We start from the raw sequence: 22,502 nt of genomic DNA on the forward strand, positions 1-22,502 counted from the left end.
TTTTATATATATATACATACATACACACACACACACACACAATTCCTCACATATATCATTGAGAGATGTATGGTCAGAAAATAAGGACCACCAGTGTGGCATTACCCCTTTGGTGAACCAATGGGATTGTCGTACCCCTATGTATTCCTGTGCCCTTGCCAGCATCAAGAGGTCCTTGGGTCATACTCTGTGTTTTGGAGTCTAGGAAAGTACCTATAAACTTTATGGTTTGGGATGGAATCAACTGAGATTTCTTTAGGTTGAGTTTCATTCCTAAATCTGAAAACAGGCACAGAATCAATCTTACTGAGTTGGAAACCTGCTGGACTGATTTGCCTCAGATTAACCAATTATCAAGATATGGGCACAAATACCCTGATGATGTAAATGAGCAATAATCTCTTACCGGCACTTTATAAAAACTCAAGGTGCAATCAAGTGAAGAAACAAGAAAACCTTGAACTGATAATGGTCCTTTAGTACTGCAAAGCAGAAAAAGTTTCAGTATGATGGGTGTATCGCCACATGAAAATAAGCATCTTGCAAGTTGAGGGTACTAAACAAGTCCATAAGATCTAATGAGGGTGTGATGGATGCCAGAGTCACCATGCAAAGCTTTGGATTGGACATATAACTGTTGAGGAGCCTGAGATCTAGAATAGGTTGCCACCCTCCCTTTTTCTTTGGTATCATAAAGTAAGCAGACTAAAATCCTTTTCCTCTGAAGGCAAGTGGTATCAGCTATATGGCACCCAACTCCAATAGAGATTATATCTCTTGGTGCATGAAACTTATTTGAAACTGGTCCCTGAAGAGAGATGGGGAGGCTATCAGGTGTATGGTATAGAATTGTAGGGCATAAGCTTATTGAATGACCTGCAAGACCTAACAGTCTGATGTTATTGTGGCTCAGGTATCCCCGAAGAAAGAAAGGTGGGAACCAAAAGGGGGAAGGGAGATACAGATCTGTTCAGTATTTTCCTTATTACTGTGGTAGATCAGCATCTGACTGGGGTCTCAGATTTTTCAGTTAAAAAGAGCCTCAGTCCATGTTCTCTGGACCTTTGTGTGCGGTCTTAAAAGTGCTTGAGATAGCACACTATGAGATTCCCCTGAACAAAAAAAGCAATGGTTGTCTTCATCCATGAGCAGAATGACTTTCCTGCAGGAAGGCCAGAACTTGAAGCCTGATGAGCGGGCCCTCAGCATCAAATCTGAAATGGACACTCCCAGGATTTGAAACCTGCAAACAGAGCTCAGCCTGAAACTGACAAGGTAATTGACTAGCCTCACTGACCACTGTAAACTAGCTGCCTTTTTTTTTAAAAAAAGTTGTCAATGACAAGGCAACTAATAACTGCATTAAAAGATTAATTATTTGTAACAGTAACTAACTGAACAAGGACACAGTCTTCTCACTTACCGTTGAAGGGCAGTTAGAAGGAACCGAGGGTGAACGGGTCGCACTGCCTCCTTTATGCCTGGGCATGTCAGCATGAAAGGTGCCTGCACAACCCCTACTGGACACTGCTATTTGAACTTCCAAACCTCTGTGCCAGGGGAACTGACACACAGTACGTGGGAGCCACTTTATTTTCGACTGAATGCATCCGATGAAGTAGCTGTAGCTCACAAAAGCTTATGCTCAAATAAATTTGGTAGTCTCTAAGGTGCCACAAGTACTCCTTTTCTTTTTGCGAATACAGACTAACACGGCTGCTACTCTGAAACTTGTCATTATGTAAGGCACTACATTTAGCCGTATGGAATGGAAATCTATCAACTTCAAGAAAAAACTCGTACAGATACAGACAGACATCATCTTCCTTTCCAAATGCAAACAGATGGACATCATACCAAAAGGACTGAAGGTAAAAAATCCATTACAATCTACATACCACGCAGACTATGCTGACAGCTTGTGCCACACGCTCTCAAAGAAACTGTGGAACCACCTGATCAACATCCTCTACAGCAAACAGGCAAAGATTAAGAATGAGCTCTCAAAACTGGATACTCATAAAAAACCAACCTTCCACACAAACTTCCTCGTGGCTGGACTTTACAAAAACTAGACAAGCCATTTACAACACACACTTTGCTTCTCTACAAAAGAAAAAAGACACTAAACTATCTAAACTACTACATGCCACAAGGGGCCACAGCAACGATTCCCTTAACCCACCCAGCAATAATGTTAATCTATCCAACTATACTCTTAGCCCAGCAGAAGAATCTGTCCTATCTTGGGGCCTCTCCTTCTGCCCCTCCACCCCCACAAACATGATACAGTTCTGTGGTGACCTAGAATCCTATTTTCGACGTCTCCGACTCAAGGAATATTTCCAACACACCTCTGAACAACATGCTAATCCACAGAGACCTTCCTACCAACACTACAAAAAGAAGGATTCTGGGTGGACTCCTCCTGAAGGTCGAACCAGACTGGACTTCTACATAGAGTGCTTCCACCGACGTGCACGGGCTGAAATTGTGGAAAAGCAGCATCACTTGCCCCATAACCTCAGCCGTGCAGAACACAATGCCATCCACAGCCTCAGAAACAACTCTGACATCATAATCAAAAAGGCTGACAAAGGAGGTGCTGTCGTCATCATGAATAGGTCGGAATATGAACAAGAGGTTGCTAGGCAGCTCTCCAACACCACTTTCTACAAGCCATTACCCTCTGATCCCACTGAGGGTTACCAAAAGAAACTACACCATTTGCTCAAGAAACTCCCTGAAAAAGCACAAGAACAAATCCGCACAGACACACCCCTGGAACCCCGACCTGGGGTATTCTATCTGCTACCCAAGATCCATAAACCTGGAAATCTTGGACGCCCCATCATCTCAGGCATTGGCACCCTGACAGCAGGATTGTCTGGCTATGTAGACTCCCTCTTCAGGCCCTACGCTACCAGCACTCCCAGCTATCTTCAAGACACCACTGACTTCCTGAGGAAACTACAATCCATTGGTGATCTTCCTGAAAACACCATCCTGGCCACTATGGATGCAGAAGCCCTCTACACCAACATTCCACACAAAGATGGACTACAAGCCGTCAGGAAAAGTATCCCCGACAATGTCACGGCAAACCTGGTGGCTGAACTTTGTGACTTTGTCCTCACCCATAACTATTTCACATTTGGAGACAATGTATACCTTCAAATCAGTGGCACTGCTATGGGTACCCACATGGCCCACAGTATGCCAACATTTTTATGGCTGACTTAGAACAACGCTTCCTCAGCTCTCGTCCCCTAATGCCCCTACTCTACTTGCGCTATATTGATGACAACTTCATCATCTGGACCCATAGAAAAGAAGCCCTTGAGGAATTCCACCATGATTTCAACAATTTCCATCCCAACATCAACCTCAGCCTGGACCAGTCCACACAAGAGATCCACTTTCTGGACACTACGGTGCTAATAAGCGATGGTCACATAAACACCACCCTATACTGGAAACCTACCAACCGCTATTCCTACCTACATGCCTCCAGCTTTCCAGATCACACCACACGATCCATTGTCTACAGCCAAGCTCTACGATACAACCGCATTTGCTCCAACCCCTCAGACAGAGACAAACACCTACAAGATCTCTATCAAGCATTCTTAAAACTACAATACCCACCTGCTGAATTGAAAAAACAGATTGAAAGAGCCAGAAGAGTACCCAGAAGTCACCTACTACAGGACAGGCCCAACAAAGATAATAACAGAACGCCACTAGCCACCACCTTCAGCCCCCAACTCTCCAACGCATCATCAAGGATCTACAACCTATCCTGAAGGACGACCCATCACTCTCACAGATCTTGGGAGACAGGCCAGTCCTTGCTTACAGACAGCCCCCCAACCTGAAGCAAATACTCACCAGCAACCACGTACCACACAACAGAACCACTAACCCAGGAACCTATCCTTGCAACAAAGCCCATTGCCAACTGTGTCCACATATCTAGTCAGGGGACACCATCCTAGGGCCTAATCACATCAGCCACACTATCAGAGGCTCGTTCACCTGCACATCTACCAATGTGATATATGCCATCATGTGCCAGCAATGCCCCTCTGCCATGTACATTGGTCAAACTGGACAGTCTCTACGTAAAAGAATAAATGGACACAAATCTGATGTCAAGAATTATAACATTCATAAACCAGTTGGAGAACTCTTCAATCTCTCTGGTCACTCGATTACAGACCTAAAAGTCGCAATATTACAACAAAAAGACTTCAAAAACAGACTCCAACGAGAGATTGGTATTAATTTGCAAACTGGATACAATTAACTTAGGCTTGAATAGAGACTGGGAGTGGACGGGTCATTACACAAAGTAAAACTATTTCCCCATGTTTATTCTCCCCCCACCCACTGTTCCTCAGACATTCTTGTCAACTGCTGGAAATGGCCCACCTTGATTGTCACTAAAAAAGATTTTCTTCCCCCCACCCCCCTGCTGGTATTAGCTCATCTTAAGTGATCAATCCTCCTTACAGCGTGTATGATAACACCCATTGTTTCAGGTTCTCTGTGTATATAAATCTCCCCACTGTATTTTCCACTGAGTGCATCTGATGAAGTGAGCTGTAGCTCACAAAAGCTTATGCTTAAATAAATTTGCTAGTCTCTAAGGTGCCACAAGTACTCCTTTTCTTTTTGCGAATACAGACTAACACGGCTGCTACTCTGAAACCAGGCACAGGAAGAAGAAACTACGGTTATGAAGGCTTGGTGGCTTCTTGAGAGATCTTTATTTTTATTCAGCTGTGAATATTCTGCTACCAGCCATTGCTACAACCCACCTTCCCTAAAAGCTCAGGGTATATTATTAAAACAGCAAGAAATGAAGGTTATTCACCTTTAACTGGAGTTCAAGATGTACTCTGCATATTCCCACTCATGGATGTGATGATGGTGCAGCTCTCACATTGGAATCTTTGCCTGTCACAGTGCTCCTGCAACCTCTCTTGCCCCCTCCCCTCACTGTTCATGAACGTTCTGAGTGTGAGTAACCTTCGTTTCTTGACCGAGCATCCTCTGCACATCTCTGACTCATGGGATAGTTTGACAAGCAGTACTCCTCTTTGGGGAAGGTGGAACATGGAGTCGTAATTAAAGAGAGATTGAAGTACTGTTCTGCCAAACTGAGCATCCAATTTGAACACTCAAGGCTTGTCTATATGGAAACTAAGCATGCAAGACTCTAGGACTGTAAATCTACAACACCCTAGCTTGCCATGTACTAACTGGCCAGGTGGACCCTGCTACTGCACATGGAACTTCCTTAGTGTGTTTTGTTGTTTTAAAGTACATTACAGAACTTTTAGCATATGGTAGCAGGGTCCACATGGACAGTTAGTGTGCTGTATTTACACCATGATCTTCCATGCACTAAGCCTCATGTGTAGACAAACCTTAAGCCCAAATAGAAGTGTTGTGTAAACGAATATCTGGAGCTTCATGTTACAGAAATCGGGAGAGTGGTAAGCGTAATGCATTGAAGGCATCCTATTGAGGTCACCTTGGCTCTAGTGGAATGGGACCAAAATCCTTCAGGGATAGAAATAGATGTCAATATATAAGCCTCTTGTGTACACAATCATTTTGATAATGTTTGAAAAGAGATTGTTTGACCGTTTGTATAATCAGCATAAAATATGAAAAGATTTGGAGACTTTCTGAATTGTTTAGTCCCATTCAAATAACAAACTTAAAGCCCTTTTTGCATTTAAAATATACAACCTATTTTCACCTGCATGTCCATGCAGTCTTATGGGAGGGAGCAATACCGACAGATTAGTAACTTAGTCAATACTTTAGGTAGGAACCTGGGATGGGGACATAGGACAACCTTATCTTTATGGAACACAGTAAATGGCAGACCAGCCATAAGGGCTTTCAGTGCAGCCTCTCTAAAACAGGAAGTGTAATTCTGGTTTTGGATGGAGAACCAAGGACGTCAAAGATGCGGCAAGAGACATCTCCTCTACTATTACCAAGGGAATTTTCAGAGTAGTTGTCAGCTATTTCATGAAATACTGCATCCTCTAATAAAGACACGATTCCCATATTTTTATCCAGAGACTTCTCGTCTTCCAGTCTGTTTCTTTATGTTCTTCGACCACCCCAGGTTCATCCTCTTCTGAGAGCATGTCTGATGCAATAGTTGGGGATTGCTCTCTTCCCCTATGAACTGCAGACAGATCCATGAGCTTTGGATCCAATGAATGAAATTTTCCCAAAGCTCTCAAAAAAGAAATGGATACGCTGTCATTCTTGGTAATGCCTGGGAGAGGGCCAATAGGGCCATCTAACTCAAGGGGGGTGCCAATCCAGCCAACACTCCATTGCTATTCAATCTCACATTATCTGCTACAGCATGCATCTTTTCCACATGTTTGTTCAGCAATATATCTTCCCTTAAGAAAAGGACAATGTGGCAATTGAGTGGGTTAATCTCCGATTCCAAGTCTGACTACAGATTCGATTTCTGATCCAAGCACGATAGTAAAGGAGAGATTAGAAGTAGTAGCATTTTACTGGAAGAGCGCAGGGGAGCATTAGGTGGCAGGAGAGGTGGTGAGAGACAATAGCTCCTCTATCCTTCGCTTCTCTGGAGGCAAAGTAGTACTATGTGGATCCAAAGAAGCTCCTCTCTCTCATGTCTTTATCAGTCCCCTCCAGATCCAAGATAAGACAGGGCTAAGGATTTTTACAGTGGATTTGAACTACCACTGTTATGGGAGATTGCTGAGCAGGCTTGAACTGAGTTTGATCTGTGGGACCACATATTAACTGCCAACTGCACTAGATGTTCAGGATCCCTCTTTCTCAATTTAGGATCCAATGATCTGGGATTAAAAGACACTGGATCCACCAATTTCCCCAAGTATCTTTTGAATCATTCTTACACATTGAGTCTCCCCTGAACCCGAATTCCTGGATTTGAGGGAGGTTGCTCCTACAAAATGGCTCCGCTTACAGAGGCCGTTACCAATGGAGTCTCTCTGCTTTTCAATTTCAGGCACAAAGATCCGAGATCCTTTTTAGATACCACAGGGTTCTTGGAGCTTGGAACCAAAGAAAGGTCGCACTTCTTGAAGCCAGGACTCTTGACTTTCAGACCCAGCATCTGATCCCAACAGCAGAATTGAAGCTCCACTTAAACAACTAACTAGAAAACTTTAAGAAACAAAACCCAATACTAAAACTAAATAACTATTTACACTATAATCTAATCTAAAATATAAGATAAAAGCATAACAAGCCACTGTTCAAGATAAGGAGCTTGGCCACTGGCCCCAAATGGTTCCCGATCCACCAGATGCGGAGGTTGGAAGAACTACAGTAACCACAGCACCAGGCCCCCTTTTATAACCTCACCCGTTGTGACATTATCCCGGGTAAAATCTGGACCGATAACAGCTGTGTCCTCTCAGTTCTCCAGCCTAGGATGCCTTTTACACTGCTTTGCTGTGAGAGCAACCACTGCTGGCTAGCTCACACACAGCCTCCAGCTTGTCAATTACTCCCAGTGCTACAGCCAGCCACCCTTTATTTACACTGCAGAGTAACACCAGCAAATCCCCAGTCCCAGACTTCCTCCCAGAAGTGTGTCTTGTATTGCTCAGCACTCTCCTGGACAATACAAGCTCATATAAAGTCCATCATTTTATTAATTGAAAATTATATGCATAAATCTGTTACCCCAAATGGAGCTTCCCAAATACTTCAATCCAAACACACTGGTCTAAACAAAACAATAATACAAGTTTATTCACTTATAATATATCTTCTGTAGTTATTACAAGTAATGAAGCATAAAAGTCAGAATTGGTTACAAGAAAATAAAAATAAATTGCAACTAATGCCTAATTTAACGAACTAGTGTGAATTCAAAACAAATGTATCTCTCAGCACATGTTTTAGCAGTCTTACTGGCTGAAGAATAAAGGAAATAGCTTTGGACGGGGAGGTGGGGAGGGGATCAATCAGGATCCCTCCCCCAGTCCAAAGCTATTTCCTTTATTCTTCAGGTGTTGTGGATGCCATGGATAGAGAAACAGAAGGAATCAATTGGGGTGTCTCCTCTCTCCTCTTTATAGCTCTCTCTCTTCTTTGAGAAACATCTCCAGCTGAGGTTCAGGAGACGGAAAGTCTGTGTGGATGGGAACCCAGCTGTTTCTTTGCCAAGATGTAAATTTTACCCACATCCTCTTTCCTGCCAAAGAATAGCTATTTAATCAGGTGACAGTCCATTTAATTTTGCTGACACCTGACCGAAGCATTGGCTAGCCTTTTGTCTCTGGGGAACTGATTTGTGGCTGCTCCCCCCAGACTTGGAACAAGTCTAGCAATGCCATACAAAGGAATCTTACAACTTTACATGCAACGTTGCCACACATATTTTACCAGGACAATAATGATCAGTAAATTATGAGTTTTCACATGATACCTCACAAGGCATACTTTGTATGAAATTTATCATAATCTTGTAAAAGGGGTGAACACAGGGGTAAAGATGGTCATACCCTCAGAGCATTCAGGAGCACTAAGAACAGAGGATGTGAGAGTGCTCCAATCAGCACTGCTATGAAAAGGTTCCACCATCAAAGCAACACCAGTGGCACAACCCATGAGTGGGAATATTCTGAGAAAACTGAAAAAAGAATGTATAATTTAGATAGAATTATGCTTTCCAATATTTTTACTGATAGCGATAAAAAGAGAGCTGGAGGGTGGCAACATTCTTTCACAGAAAAATGGAGTTTGCCATACTAAACTATTCCAATGGTCCACATAATTAGTATCCTGTCTTTAACAGTGGCCAACACTAGTCAGATGTCTGAATCACTAGGTTATTTGATTTGTCCAAGATATAAATTAGTGGAATACCCTGACTCCCATTTACAATAGGTGTCTCACCTGTGAAATTCATGACCTACTGAAACTAAAGATACTCAGCCGGTCTCATCATTTAAGGACAGAGTAAAGAAATCTTAGGGTACTTCTACATTGGAAAAAAACCAATCAACCAACCAAAACATGGCAGTGAGTCTCAGAGCTGGGCTCAAGCAACTCAGGCTAGTACTACAGAACTAAAAATAGCAGTGAAGACATTACCGCTAGCGCTGGAGACCAACCCCCTTCACTGGGTTCCAGAGCCTGGGCTCTTGCCCAAGCAGGAACATCTAACGCTCCCATTTTTATTAAAAAGAAAAAGGAGTAACTTGTGGCACCTTAGAGATTAACAAATTTATTTGAGCATATGCTTTCGTGAGCTACAGCTCACTTCACTGGATGCGTTCAGTGGAAAATACAGTGGGGAGATTTATATATTTTTTATTTTTATCGTAGCACGAGCCCTGCAAGCCCAAGTCAGTTGAGTCAGGCTGTAAGACTCACTACCACAATGGGGTTTTTTGCAGTGTAGACATACCCTAGGTTAATATTATACCTTATAATTATATTTATTATAATTATATATAATTATATAATTAATTATACCTTATAATTGTTAATCACTGAAAACTTCATTATTATTATTATTTGTAGAGCACCCAGAGACATTGTTGTGATGAAGGCAATATAAGTTGTTGATGATGATTTCACCAGCAAACCTAATACTAGCTAGTGGCTGATCTGATAGATGTAATCACTGCAACATCATTTATTTGCCTACTGTTTTGCAACTGCACAATGTGTCTTTGGGCATTGAGTCCAGAAGTACAGATTTTGAGACTTCCACTACTATAAAAACACTAACTAGTCCAGTAATAAGGCATTTTAATGGTTAAGCCAGTTAAGGAAAGAATAATTTCAGTACATTTGCAATATCCAGTGAAACCACTGATTACTGTGAAACTTGTAAGTCAGCCAGGATGGGAAAGTTACATTTCCGTACTAAAAGGGTATAAACTACAGCAGCAACTCTATAGTAAAATGAGATGGTATTTTTAATCATGGGTGTCAATTATCACCATCTAGGTCAGTATCTGATATTTTTAACATGTTTTCAAATGCTGTCCAATCATGTATCACTGCTCACGTCTTCTGTATAAAACAAAGAGCTTGGATCCTTTTTTGTGCTTCCAACCCCACAGCACTGGTGCAAACAGGATGGATTCTGATTTTAAATAGCTAGTGGAAAATTCTCCAAGTGGAGGGGAACTTCTTGTCAACAAAGCTAGCAGAGCTGGCTCCTGAGCCAGCCATCTTTTGATTCCCAAGGGTGTGTGACAACACAGAGATGGGGCTGATAGGTACACAGTTTACCTCTCCTCTGCTACTCCCCATTGGCTTAAGGGCCCTCTAAAACCTAAGCTGTTGTAACATGTCTGGACCAGGCACATAACATCATAACTGGCTCCCTGATGGCCCCTTTTCCCCTCCACAGTGCTAAGAAGAGCTCAGATAAAAGGGAAAATTGAGCCTCAAATATTTAGTAGGCAAGAAAGCACGAAAGTCTCTGAGAAAGGTGTTAAGTTGCTATTATTATAGTAATTTAAAGAGTAACAAATTTACAAGCTGTACAATTAACTTTTAAAAACACTCTATAGAAGAAAAAAATATCGAATTCCACATGTGCACACACATTTTAAACAGTAATCTTCCACCCCCACCCTTATCCCTCCCTACGCTGTTTCTCTGTAACCATTCACATTTCTTTCATGCCTTCAGACTCAACTATTGATATGGCAGTATGTATCCAGCTAGTGTAAGAGATGTATAGTACACTCCACCATTTCTGTATCTTTTACAGGTGTGTAAGAGCCTCTTCTTGAATGGCCTTAAGATGTGAAAATTGGGGTATTATAAAAATTACCTCTGTATAGTTATAAAACCCTAATAAGACACTCAAGGAAGCAATCACATAGAACCAGGAGCCACAGAAGCATTTGTCATTGGTATCATTGAATCTTAATATTCATTTTTAACTAACGTTAATAATGGTTATTTACGACACCCTCAACATAACAGGAAATGGCTCAACTCCACTGTGAATATGTATGCCTACTGAGATTTTCTGAACGCAATGCAAATCATGAAATAATTATTTAAATAGCTCACGTTACTCCCTCCTAAATATAAGAAATATTTTTCACCTGCACAGCTTTACAGGTTTACTTTTAAAATAAAACAAATATGAGGCTGCATGCTTTAAGTTTTATTATGCTAACATGGTATTTCTGATTACAATTAAAGTCATGCGATCATTTAAAATGACATTCCAGAGTTGTGTTTTGAGGGGACTATAAGAACTACAAAAATCAAAACAAAAAACACTTTCAGGGTTGTCCAAAGCCCCCACATTGCAAATTTCCTATGTTTACTGGAACAGGGGTGATATGGAGGTAAGGAGCAGAGCGCCTGTCAGTCCCATAATCTCCCCTTCAGTGTGTGCAAGGATCTGGGGGCCCTTGCCTCACTGGTTGTCTGAGCCCGTCTCTCAGCCTGCCATGTGGAAGATGGGATCTGGGGGTCCTTTCTCCTCAGGGAGCCCCTCTCCTTCCCCGCCAGTACATGCATTGGGACAGATGCCCCTGTCCCTCTGGGAGGGATCTGAGCTTCTCTCCCTGCCTCCCAGTATGCGTAGGGATCAGGGGAGTCCTGCCAATATAAAGGGTCTGAGCCCCTCTTTCTCTGCCCTCTGTGCATCTGAGGGACCTTATCCCTCTGGTGGGGATCTGATCTCCTCTCCCTGGCCTCCCATGTAAGCTGGCACTGGGGGAAGCCCCCTGCCCTACTGACACAACCATATCTTATTCCTGCACAATGACCAATAGTAGCCAAAGCTTATTAAAAAATTGTTTCCCCCAGAAAATATAAAACTTTCCCTCTTTACATTAAGAAAAATAGGCAATCTCAGCCTCCCCATCTACCTCCAAAAAGTCAGTGTTCACAAAGAATTAAATATTGGCTGGCTACAGTTCACCAAAGAAACTACCCAGGCTACATCCACCCTCCAGCACTTACAGCAGCGCAGCTGTGCCACTACAGAGTGTGTGGTGGAGATGCTCTAAGCTGACGGGAGAACTCTCTCCTGTCAGCTTAATAACTCCTGCCCCCGTGAGAGGCAGGAGCTGTGTTAGCCAGAGAAGCTCTCCTACTGACATAGTGCTGTCTAACTGGCTTTTAGGTCGGTATAACTTATGTCACTCAGGGGTGTGAGCAACGTAAGTTATATCGAAGCAACCTGTAGACAAGGTCTCAGCCACATGCAAGTGTAAATTTGTTAGTCTCTAAGGTGCCAGAAGGACTAGTTGTTTTTGCTGATACAGACTAACACAGCTACCACTCTGAAACCAGTAAAAGAATAACGTTTCAATTCATTTACCATGTCAACTAAAGTACAAGTGAGGTTATCTTCACTGTGTTGCAGAAAAGATGTTGCATTGTTGTCACATGGAGATAAACAAAAATAACCACAGCAGTTCAGCAAGCCAAACAAAAAGGCGCAGTGTACTGTCATATTTTCTCTCATACCACTCACAACACAACTCTATATTGTACTGCATGCACTCCGATATTATAATTATGAAAATCATATAAGCACCCAAACTGCAGGAGAAACAACCAGCCTCCCTCTCCACTTTCTGCATTGTGTATTAATATAAAATAATAACAGCTTCATATTTGAGATAATCTGTTTTTTATGTAATTTAGCACCTATATAAAAAATACTTATCCCAGTGATTCATTCTTACAATGATTAATTGCTACTGTACTACTTGGCAACCAATTTACAGTTTTATGGCAGTGCTGAAATTGTAGATTTAAAGGTGATCAGGGGAATCCCACCTGTGCTCCAATGGTCTAAGCACCTAAAATCACATAAGCATTGTAACTGTGTATGATCCACCCCATCTAGTAATTTATTTGTATTTTAAAACATAAGGAACACCATAAATAGAAAGAAAAACTAATTTCAGAAAGCATTTAATCTCTTCATCATCCACCCAAGCAATAATCTAAATCTCAACACTCTGCATAAATGCTTCTGTATATTTTCATACAGTGTGCATAAATTTCCCTCAAAAGCATTTTTTTTAATTCATTTTTCAAATCGTGTACTATAATCCACCAGCCCAGGATTGCTGTTTCTGAGGATACAAAAAATAAATTATTCATTCAAAGTTTATGCAACTAAAACAAAGAGATTTTCATTTTACTGTCATTCCACTAATGGAGATATTGACAAATTTAAAACTGCAAAAAAATACACTTACTGTGTAGCTTTGACAATGTCCCATGTGCTGTAATCATCAATGTGGCTTTTCCGTCCAAGAGAATCACTGTATCCATGGTTATAATGGCTTTGGGGCTTGATTTCCTACAAAATGGAAATCTGCTATTAGGACAGGAGATTTAGGTTTACTGCTAGAATTCTTAAAATATTTGTAAATGAACAGCATTTATTTTGAAATATTTCCATATGAATACAAAAATACTATTTCCAGTTGAACATAGAATAAAATCAGTTAAATCTGGCCAGGATACATGATCAAAACTTTTTAAATGTTGTGAAATGTACCACAGTATTCTTTAATAAATACATTTCAAGACCTTAGTTTTAGGTCTCATCCAAGAGATGGCACACCTGCAGCAGTGCAGTATCACCAAATCCCATGCTGCAGGCATTCATTCAGTACTGTTTTAGAAGACAGAGTGCCTCCTCAACCGTAATGACCATCTTTACAAGTATGTAAAATATGACACCTTATAGCTTTTTAATTATATATCAACACAATCAAAAATGAGTATCAAATGTATGATTGTTTACTTTTTGTCTTGAATTCCGTAATTGTACGCTGTTAAACAGCTGCCATATTTCACCCCACAAATGATGCCTATTATATGTGTAGTAGTAAAGTGCTTTTGGGATCATTACTACTATGGTGGCTATAACCTAGTTTTTATATTCTATTGTAGCTCTCTGATCATAACTAGCAGCTTATCAACTGGGCAATAGAAATCACGTTTTAAGACTCTGAGACACACAAAATACCCTACTAACATGAAATGAGTTCCCTTCTTTTGTTATAAACTTAATGGAAGGGAAAAGAAAAAACGAACAGGAAACATCCTCATCTTACTTCAATTGGGGGGGAGGAGTGAGAGTGAAATAGGGATGTAAATATTGATTAAAAAAGTTAACCAGTTAAACAATTAAAATTATATAGTTTAACAGGTTAACCGAGGTTGCTCCAGCTGGTCTGGTGCAGGGCAGCCAGGGCTGGGGGTCCCGCTGCCCCAGGCCAGCCAGGGCCAGGGGTCCCACCATCCCGGCGCAGCTGGGGTTGCTAGGGCCAGCACAGCCAGGGCCAGGGTCACTCTGGCCGGGCTGAGGCCCGCTGGCACAGCCAGGGCTGGGGTCCCGCCAGCCAGTGCTGCCAGGGCTGGGGGCCACGGTCCCGCTGGCCCGGCATGACTGGGGTTGCTCCATCCAGCACAGCTAGGGCCAGGGTCACTCCATCCGGGCTGACACAGCCAGGGCTAGGGTCCCACCAGCACAGATGGGGCTGGAGTCGCTTCAATTGGCTGGGTCTGGGGTCCCACCGGCCCGTCCGGCACTTCACGGCGGGAGTCACTCCAGCCAGCCAGCCCGGCCTGGCCACCAGGGCTAGAGTCCCTCTGGCCAGTGCAGGGCTGCCGGGGTTAATGGTTAAGGTCAGTTAACAGTAAGCCTAATACTTACCGGGTATCCTTTTACCTCCCTAGAATGAAAGTGAGAGAATGAGAATGAGTGAGAGAATGTGTGTGTGTGTAGACAGCTATTCTCAAGTATATAAAAAACATATGACCTTACAAAAATTGGATCTACCAAAAGAGTTAAGAGGTCTAGGCTTCAAAGCAAAAATGGCCTACTCTGTTCATTGTACAGCCTTGATTTAGCACATACATTTCCTAAGTCAGGGACCATGTTTTCCTCTGAGGTGTAGCGCTCAAATTGTCAACATGCAAATAACTGTCAGCTGCAGAGTCTCTCAACCATTAATCGCTTTAGCTATATCATACCACCTCCCTTTAAATAAGTTTTTTTTGTTCTCCATCATTACTATAGTGTTATCCTGGAGAGCATGAATTCACTCTCATCCTCATCAGCACATTAAATACAGATAAGCAAACAATCATACTTAGTAGTCCAAACCAAACAAAAAGACTGCTTTCCCCACTCTAAGTTATAATTTACATAAAATTTTAAAAGAAAGATTAAATGTCAGTTATTTCATTTAGAAATGTAGTTTACTACAACTTACAGTGCTGTAAAAGAATGGCTAAACAGCTAGATAATACAGAAGATGTGATTCTTTTCAGCAAGTCCGCAGGTATAATGGGCTCAATGCAGCAGAAAACAGGCTTCACAAATAACTTCAACTATTTCCTATTCGGACAAGAAAGTACCTTTTCCTACAGCAGTTTAGGAATGTTATATTAATAATTTTGCAGCTGCTCCCTTCCTGGGGCAAAGTTTGTAATGGATGATTGTTTGCTCACTCACCACACTTCAATAGGTCCTGACATCCTATTCTTTCCAGCTAACTGAACATTTTGGAAGTCAGACAGTTAAATTAAGAGAGGAACTGTACAGCCTAAAAATTGTCACTCCTAGCCCTCCTACCCCCAAAAAATGAATCAATGAGGTGACAAAGAGGGGAACCAGTGTTAGAAAGAACACATGTCCAACCTGCTTTAACAATAGTTTAACAATAAAAAGAAACTAATGACTCAATTTCCTCATTGTTAACCAGTAGCTAATAAAGCAGATTAGAAATGGACTACCAATCTCTTCTATTGAGTTTATGGGACAATGCTGTAAATGCCATACTTCAGCAAAATGGTAACCTCCAGCATCAGGCTCAATTACTCATATTGTATCTTTAAACTTCTAAAGCAAACAAAACATCTCAGTTTATTCATGGTGAAGTGCTTCTTTAACTTGTGACATTTCAGATTGTTGGGATGAATGCAGCTTTACTTAGCAATTTTTCTATTAATATTATCAGTTGGTCTCCTTAGCAACCCAGTCAATAGAATTTCACCCAGAAATTTCTGCATCAAGCCCAATAACCTAGGCTTGAACCAGAACATATCTTTTAGGAGATAAATGTCAGGAGAACTGGAGTGAAAACACAAAACAAATAAGTTCCCAATCCCACTTCCGTGAAAATGTATCCATGTGTCCCACCACAGGATCATAATACCTGCAGCAAAGTTTATTGTTCTGCCTTGGTGGAAATGAGTCCCACTTGAGGTCACAGCCCTGTTTTACTCAAGTACCTGGGATTCCCATGAAGCAAGACTCAGAAATCAAACATCGCAGAACATGAGTCAATTCACCCTGCAGGCAGAAATTTTCCAGTTTTGGTCTCTTTCTGGAGATGAATGATTTGGAAAGTCTGAGCAAAAACTTTTGATCTCAGCATGATGGAAAACTTATTTTTTCCACATCAAAAATTATTGAAAGGGATTTTTTTTTAAACAGGTCTATCACTGGAACAACTGGAGATTCAAAAATGAAATTTTACTTAGAAGTATTTCTCTTTACAATGAAAATCCCTGAATTATTTAGTTATAAGCCTCTGGAAAAAAAAGCACTTTGCACATGTATGGTACAAGTGATACTACTTTTACCACACTTGTTCATGAATATTCAGAGAGGATGAATATACAGAACTCCTTAACTTCATGGATTATTCCAAAACTGCAAGGGCAATTTCCAAAAGTTTTATGGTAATGCCAGATAGTGTTCCAGCCTAGCAGGTTACCAATAAAGTTGAAAGCAAAAATCAGTATCAACTTGCTCCAGCTCTGAGCTCGGGTTGCCAACATTCTAAAAACGCACAAAACTGACCACCCACCACTCACTCCATCCCCACTCGCTCTCCCCCACCCTCACTCACTTTCACCGGGCTGGGGCAGAGGTGCAGGAGTGGGTGAGGGCTCTGGCTGAGGGTGCAGGCTCTGGGGTGGGGCTGGGTATGAAGGATTTGGGGTACAAGAGGGGGCTCCAGGCTGGGGCTGAGGGGTTGGGAGTGCGGGAGGGGGTTCAAGGTTGGGGTAGGGGGTTGAGGTGCGGGATGGGATGCGGGATCCAGCTGAGGGTGTGGGCTCTGGGGTGGGGTCAGGGATGAGGGGTTGGGGTGCAGGAGGCGGTGCCGGGACTGGGAGAGAGTTTGGATGCAGGCTCTAGGAAGGAGCCTGGGTGTGGGAGGGGGCTCAGAGCTCGGGCAGGGGGTTGGGGTGCAGGAGGGGGCTCAGTTTTGGCACGGTGGGAGGGCAGGTTCGGGGTGTGGGCTACGGCCAGGCGGAGCTTACCTCAAGTGGCTCCCAGAAGCAGCCAGCATGTCCAGCTCCTAGGCAGAGGGGCATGGGGCTCTATGTGCTGCCTGTGCTGACGGGCTCTGCCCCCCCAGCTCCCATTGGCTGCGGTTCCCAGCCAATGGGAACTGCGGAGCCAGTGCTTCAGGTGGGGGCAGTGAACGGAGCCCTCTGGCCCCCGCACCTAAGAGCCGGACATGCCAGCCGCATCTGTGAGCCGTATGGAGCCAGGGCAGGCAGGGAGTTCTGCCTTCGCCCCACTGCGTCACCGATGGAACTTTTAGCAGCCCAGTCAGCACAGGGTCCCTTTTCGATCAGGCGTTCCAGTCAAAAACCGGACGCCTGGCAATCCTACTCTGGGCAATAAAGGTTAATATGTCTCAAAATTTATAGGACAAATACACGATAAGTGTGATGGGTCATGCAACCCACACAAGGCTTGAAGGGGCCAGGTAGACCAATTAACTCCCCAGGCTGCATCTGGAGGAGGAGTCAGGGAGCAGGGATTGATTAAATGAAGCTCAGCTGGGCAAAAACAGGAGGGATCTGTATAAAGGAGCTGAGAGCAGAAGGGGGCTGTAGTGAAGTAGTCTGCAGTCACTCCCTGGGGGAAGGGAGGTGTGTTTGGGGATAGAGATAGGTTGCCTGCAGTTACTCCCTTGGAGGAGGGAGCTTGGACTGGAGAACCAGAAAGGCAGGAAAGGGTAAAGGCAGCAAGGTGTGGGGTACGGAAGACCTTGGCTGCTGAGAGGGCCCCTGAGCTGGAACCCAGAGTAAAGGGCGATCCCAGGTTCCCCTACTAGCCACTGGGGAAGTAGTGCAGACCAGACAGTGGAGAGCAGACTGCCTGGGACAATTCTCCTTGGAAGGCTTTGATATCCAGGAAGGGGAGGACCGCAGTGACCTGGCTAGAGTGCCAAGTGACGAAGAGGAAGCTACAGCTCCTGGAGCAAAAGGAGCTGCAGGATGAGAGAAGATGGGTGGAGAGATATCCAGAGGAGGGTCTAACACCTGGAAGGAGCTAATCTCCAAGAGCAGCCAGGAGGAGGCCCTAAAAGACATACAAGGGGCACTAAAAGACAATATTTAAAACCTATATTCAAGAGTAACTCATAAACCAAACCACACAAGATGATCTAAATTTATGTTTCTATAGAATTTCCTTGTTCCATAGGGCAAACACAGTCCATAATGCTGGGGGGGGGGGGGGAAGAGGAGGGGAGAGATAGGGAAAGAGTAAGAGCTTAGTCACTATACTGTATGTCTAATGTTTGTTACACTTTTCAGATTAGTCAGAATGACAACATAACAAGAATACAATACCTTTGTTTCCTCAATGCCATTCTGAAGACAAAGGATATAAACCTGTAGAGAATCTATGAAATAACTTGACTTTATGCTTACAGTGGCAGTATTCGTTAGCATACACATCTGGTACCCAAATCATCAACACATGGAACATGTTTTCCCATTTCACGGTCACACTACTTCACACATAGTTCAGTCCTTTCAACATTCCATTAGCCTGAAAGCTAAGCAGAAAAACTGGTTAACATCTCTATATTCCAGTGCTATGCTGCCATCTATGCAAGACCCCTAATAATAGCAGCAGGGCACCTACTGCCAAAGCAAATGGGGACCAGGCATATTACAGCTGTTGCTCTAGGTATCTGGGAAGGAAGCCACATTATGTCTGCAAAGGAGGAGGCAGCTTTGCAGAAATTCTCTCTTTGCAGTCTCAGAATAAATCAGACTCTCTTATATGGAAGAACAGTGCTGAGAAAAAGTACCAAATATAGAAAGAGTTGTAAGATGCAAATCAAGGCCTAAAATAAAGTAAGACAAAATCCAAACTTAAATGCCTGGATGTTGCCCTTTTTACTTTGAATTTGAAAGGTGATGCCATGCAAAGTTATCACAGTGCCAGTAACTGTATCAGCACTGTTCACCTACAGCTACACTAGGCAGCAAGGATTTTGCATACCACAAATCATAGTAATCAGAGCTTGAAAAGCCTACTGGATACATTCTAATGTGAGGATAAACCAAGTAGAGAAAGGTTAGTACAAAAGATGACACTACAGAATTCCAGCACAGTACTCTAGTTCAGCCTATTTCTTGCCCTTTCTCAGATGCTTAGAGATGGACCATCTCTTTTTCCTATTCAAGCCTCCTAACTGCTGTAAAGCAGACATTAAGGCTGGAAAACTTTATTATTTCCCCAATCCCCTCCTGGATGTTACTTGGGGGAGTCATGCAACTATGTAGGTTAAGTATTAAATCAGAGGGAAGAGTCTTCCCGAACTAGATATCACTTTCCACGGCACTTTAGTTTTCCATGGTAGCCTTTCCTTCAAATAATGACTACGCCAATTTTGCTTATTGTATAAAACCTGTCAGGATTATGGGCCTAAACTCACTATAATCTGTAAATAATCATTTAAACAACATGAATATTATTTTTTTAAGTGGTACATGTTTGCTGGTGAAGTTTTAAAGAAAGTCAAATCATTGGACTTATGGAAGCCCTGGAACAGAGTTGAAGTGGTAAATCAGCTTTTAGCAGTCAGTAGCGCCTTCTGCAGGTCTAGAAAGAATATTTTCTTCATTTCAGTTTATTCAATGAGTACAGTTTAATGACTAGTTCAAAGCTGAGAAACTGACTGGAAGCTGAAAAAGCAAGAAAGCTTGTTTTCCTCTTCCAGTCTATGAATAAAAACTAGGTGTGAGAGAATGACAGCTACTATAGTGCCAAAGTCTTGAAGGTCAGGATGACCAGAAACAGTTTAATTCACTAGCTTCAGCTTTAACAAATCAGTTAGTTTTAAATGCAAAATATGTTTTGATAAACTCACTTTTTCTTATATATCCAGCACATTTAAAGAAGTTCTATTTAACCAGTAAAATTTTTAAAACGCTGTTTTTATGCATTTTAATTGAATTCCAATTTCCATCCAAATGCAGCTTGACACAATTTCACGAGTAATTCATCATCATCTAGTAAATGTTAGTAAATGTAACAAGAAAATGTAAAAGTTAAAAATGTGAATATATGTTTACCTATATAATAGCTTAAATGTATGCGTGTATACACATATATATAGGTATACCGAGAGAGAGAGAGAGAGAATCATCCTGATTACCAGTCATATCAAATTTAGTGTACTGTAAAGGCTTCAGTTTTTGTAAATACACGTTTTAATAGTTGCCAACTAGAGCAGTGTTTCCCAAACTTGGGACGCCACTTGTTCAGGGCAAGCCACTGGGGGGCCGGGCCAGTTTGTTTACCTGCCACGTCCGCAGGTTTGGCCGATCGCGGCTTCTACTGGAAGCATGCCCTCTGGAATGGTGGCCAAAGCATGAAGGAGCATACAAATGTTTAGCATGTCGGGCACGTAAATACCTTGCAATGCCAGCTACACTCTTTCAAGTACGCAGTCCTAGCCCTGTTTTGTAGTTACAGTTACAGATATTTCACTTACAGTACATTACTGCATCTGGTGCCACTAACATTAAGATGCCTCTACCCTTGTAACCATTTTCAGAACTGGACCTGTGCTAGGTCCTGCTTCTGAAGTCAAAATAGTTGGAACACAATATGGGGAGAAATGTGTAAGAGAAGGGGAGTAGAGAAGTACTTGAGGACCCTCTTACTTTAAAATTTTATTTCATTTGCAGGCAATTTTTAAGCTACATTCTTTGTGTAAAAAAAAGTGAACTGAATTAACAAAATTATGGATACAATCTAATTACATTATATATCTAAATATGAATAAATCTTTGCTGAACAGTAGTGATACTTCCAAAACAGATTTCTCCAGTATAAAGTATACAAAAATACGTATAAAAGAGACTTCTCACTAACCCCCCTCTAAGATTTTAGAGAGGAGAGGATTCTGCAGACTGATAAGATCAAATCAACTGTAACCACATCATCTTCATACATAACTACTCTTTCTCTCTCTCAAAAAAAAAAAGCTTACTAAAATAAAAGGCACTGTAATGGCTAGTTTTCAGCTATTAAACCATTAAATCACATAAAACGCATTGTCACTTAAATTTACTTTTTAGGTTTTTACACTTTTTTTGGTAATACAGTCATAGAAGCTAGAAAATTTGTTCCCCTGCCAGCACAGCCCTTTTCCATCTCCCAAACATTTCCTTTTTTTTTGAGAGATTTTAATATGGCTTTTTAAAGTTAATTTTAAATTATTTCCATTTTAAAAGCACTGGATGTCAAAACACAATATCTGTGCACCATCATATGGATTATGACCTTGACCCTGCGAGTGCTCCATACAGACAGACCCCTGAACCTGCCTGGAGCCCTAGGGAAGTTAATAGGAAGCTAACCAAATGAAGCGGCCTGTCAATCTGATTTGAGAATAATAAACCAAATTCATCCCAGGTGTCACTGAGTTAAATGGAGTTATACAAGGGTTGAGTCTGGCCCAATAAATTAGTCAGCTGTTTTTATTTATGGTGGAATGGAAGATTAAAGCATGTGAAAGTACAGATTACTTTCCGCACAGTTAACTTAAAAGGAAACTATCAAATTAGAAATCCTACTCTCAGAATGTTTTACCTACCATTATTAAAGTAAGAAAGACAACAGTAACAAAGATTAACAAAAAATAGCTTCTCATTCCCCCCTACTTTGTTTACTTTGTGCATTTGACAGTTCTTTATATAGTCAGTTTCATTATTTCGCTGTCACCATTTTCCAGCTTTATGTGGGTTCTTACTCAATAGCATGGGAAAGAAAAACATTTTTAAAAACCAGAAAATATGGCTGCAACACACAAAACTGGAAGATGCAGATTTAGCACCAGAAGCTATTTTTTTTTATTTGTTTTTTTAATTGAATTCATTTCAAATTGATGGTGAGTCAACATTTATGTCAAATTTTTACCCTAAAATTTTGTCACTCTCGCTCTTCACAGAGGGGGTTCAGAACCTTTCCAACCTAAACAGAAGAGATATTCTCAGTATTTTTCCACATCTAGTGACAAAGATATTCTCTCTGAGAATCATCTTTGAAACATAAGCCCATTAAGAAACCAACAATTTCTAACTCTGTGGCTACAAAGAAAAAACACCAAACATTAATCAACCAATGCAGTATTGCCTTCCTAATTCAGAAGAACGCCAATCCATCT

General features: G+C 41.8%; 1 protein-coding gene across 4 annotated transcripts in view; it reads right to left on the reverse strand.

The window, feature by feature from the left end:
* ZDHHC17 (zinc finger DHHC-type palmitoyltransferase 17) overlaps positions 1-22,502 on the reverse strand; it is a 126,583-nt gene that overhangs the window by 88,526 nt on the left and 15,555 nt on the right. For 2 of the 4 annotated variants that reach the window (XR_006291207.1, XM_037886127.2), the window contains exons 2-3: positions 14,720-14,738; positions 13,251-13,354 (exon numbers count right to left, since the gene is read on the reverse strand). Coding sequence is in view for 3 of the 4 variants with exons in the window: in XM_037886127.2 (XP_037742055.1) it covers positions 13,251-13,354; positions 14,720-14,738 (123 nt within the window). In the remaining variant the exon portion in view is untranslated. Of the gene's footprint in view, positions 1-13,250; positions 13,355-14,719; positions 14,739-18,747; positions 18,790-22,502 lie in introns of those variants that run through there. The other 2 variants (XM_037886132.1, XM_037886158.2) reach the window with 2 other exon arrangements.

The sequence above is a fragment of the Chelonia mydas genome, chromosome 1 (assembly GCF_015237465.2).
Source record: "Chelonia mydas isolate rCheMyd1 chromosome 1, rCheMyd1.pri.v2, whole genome shotgun sequence".
NCBI lineage: Eukaryota > Metazoa > Chordata > Testudines > Cheloniidae > Chelonia > Chelonia mydas.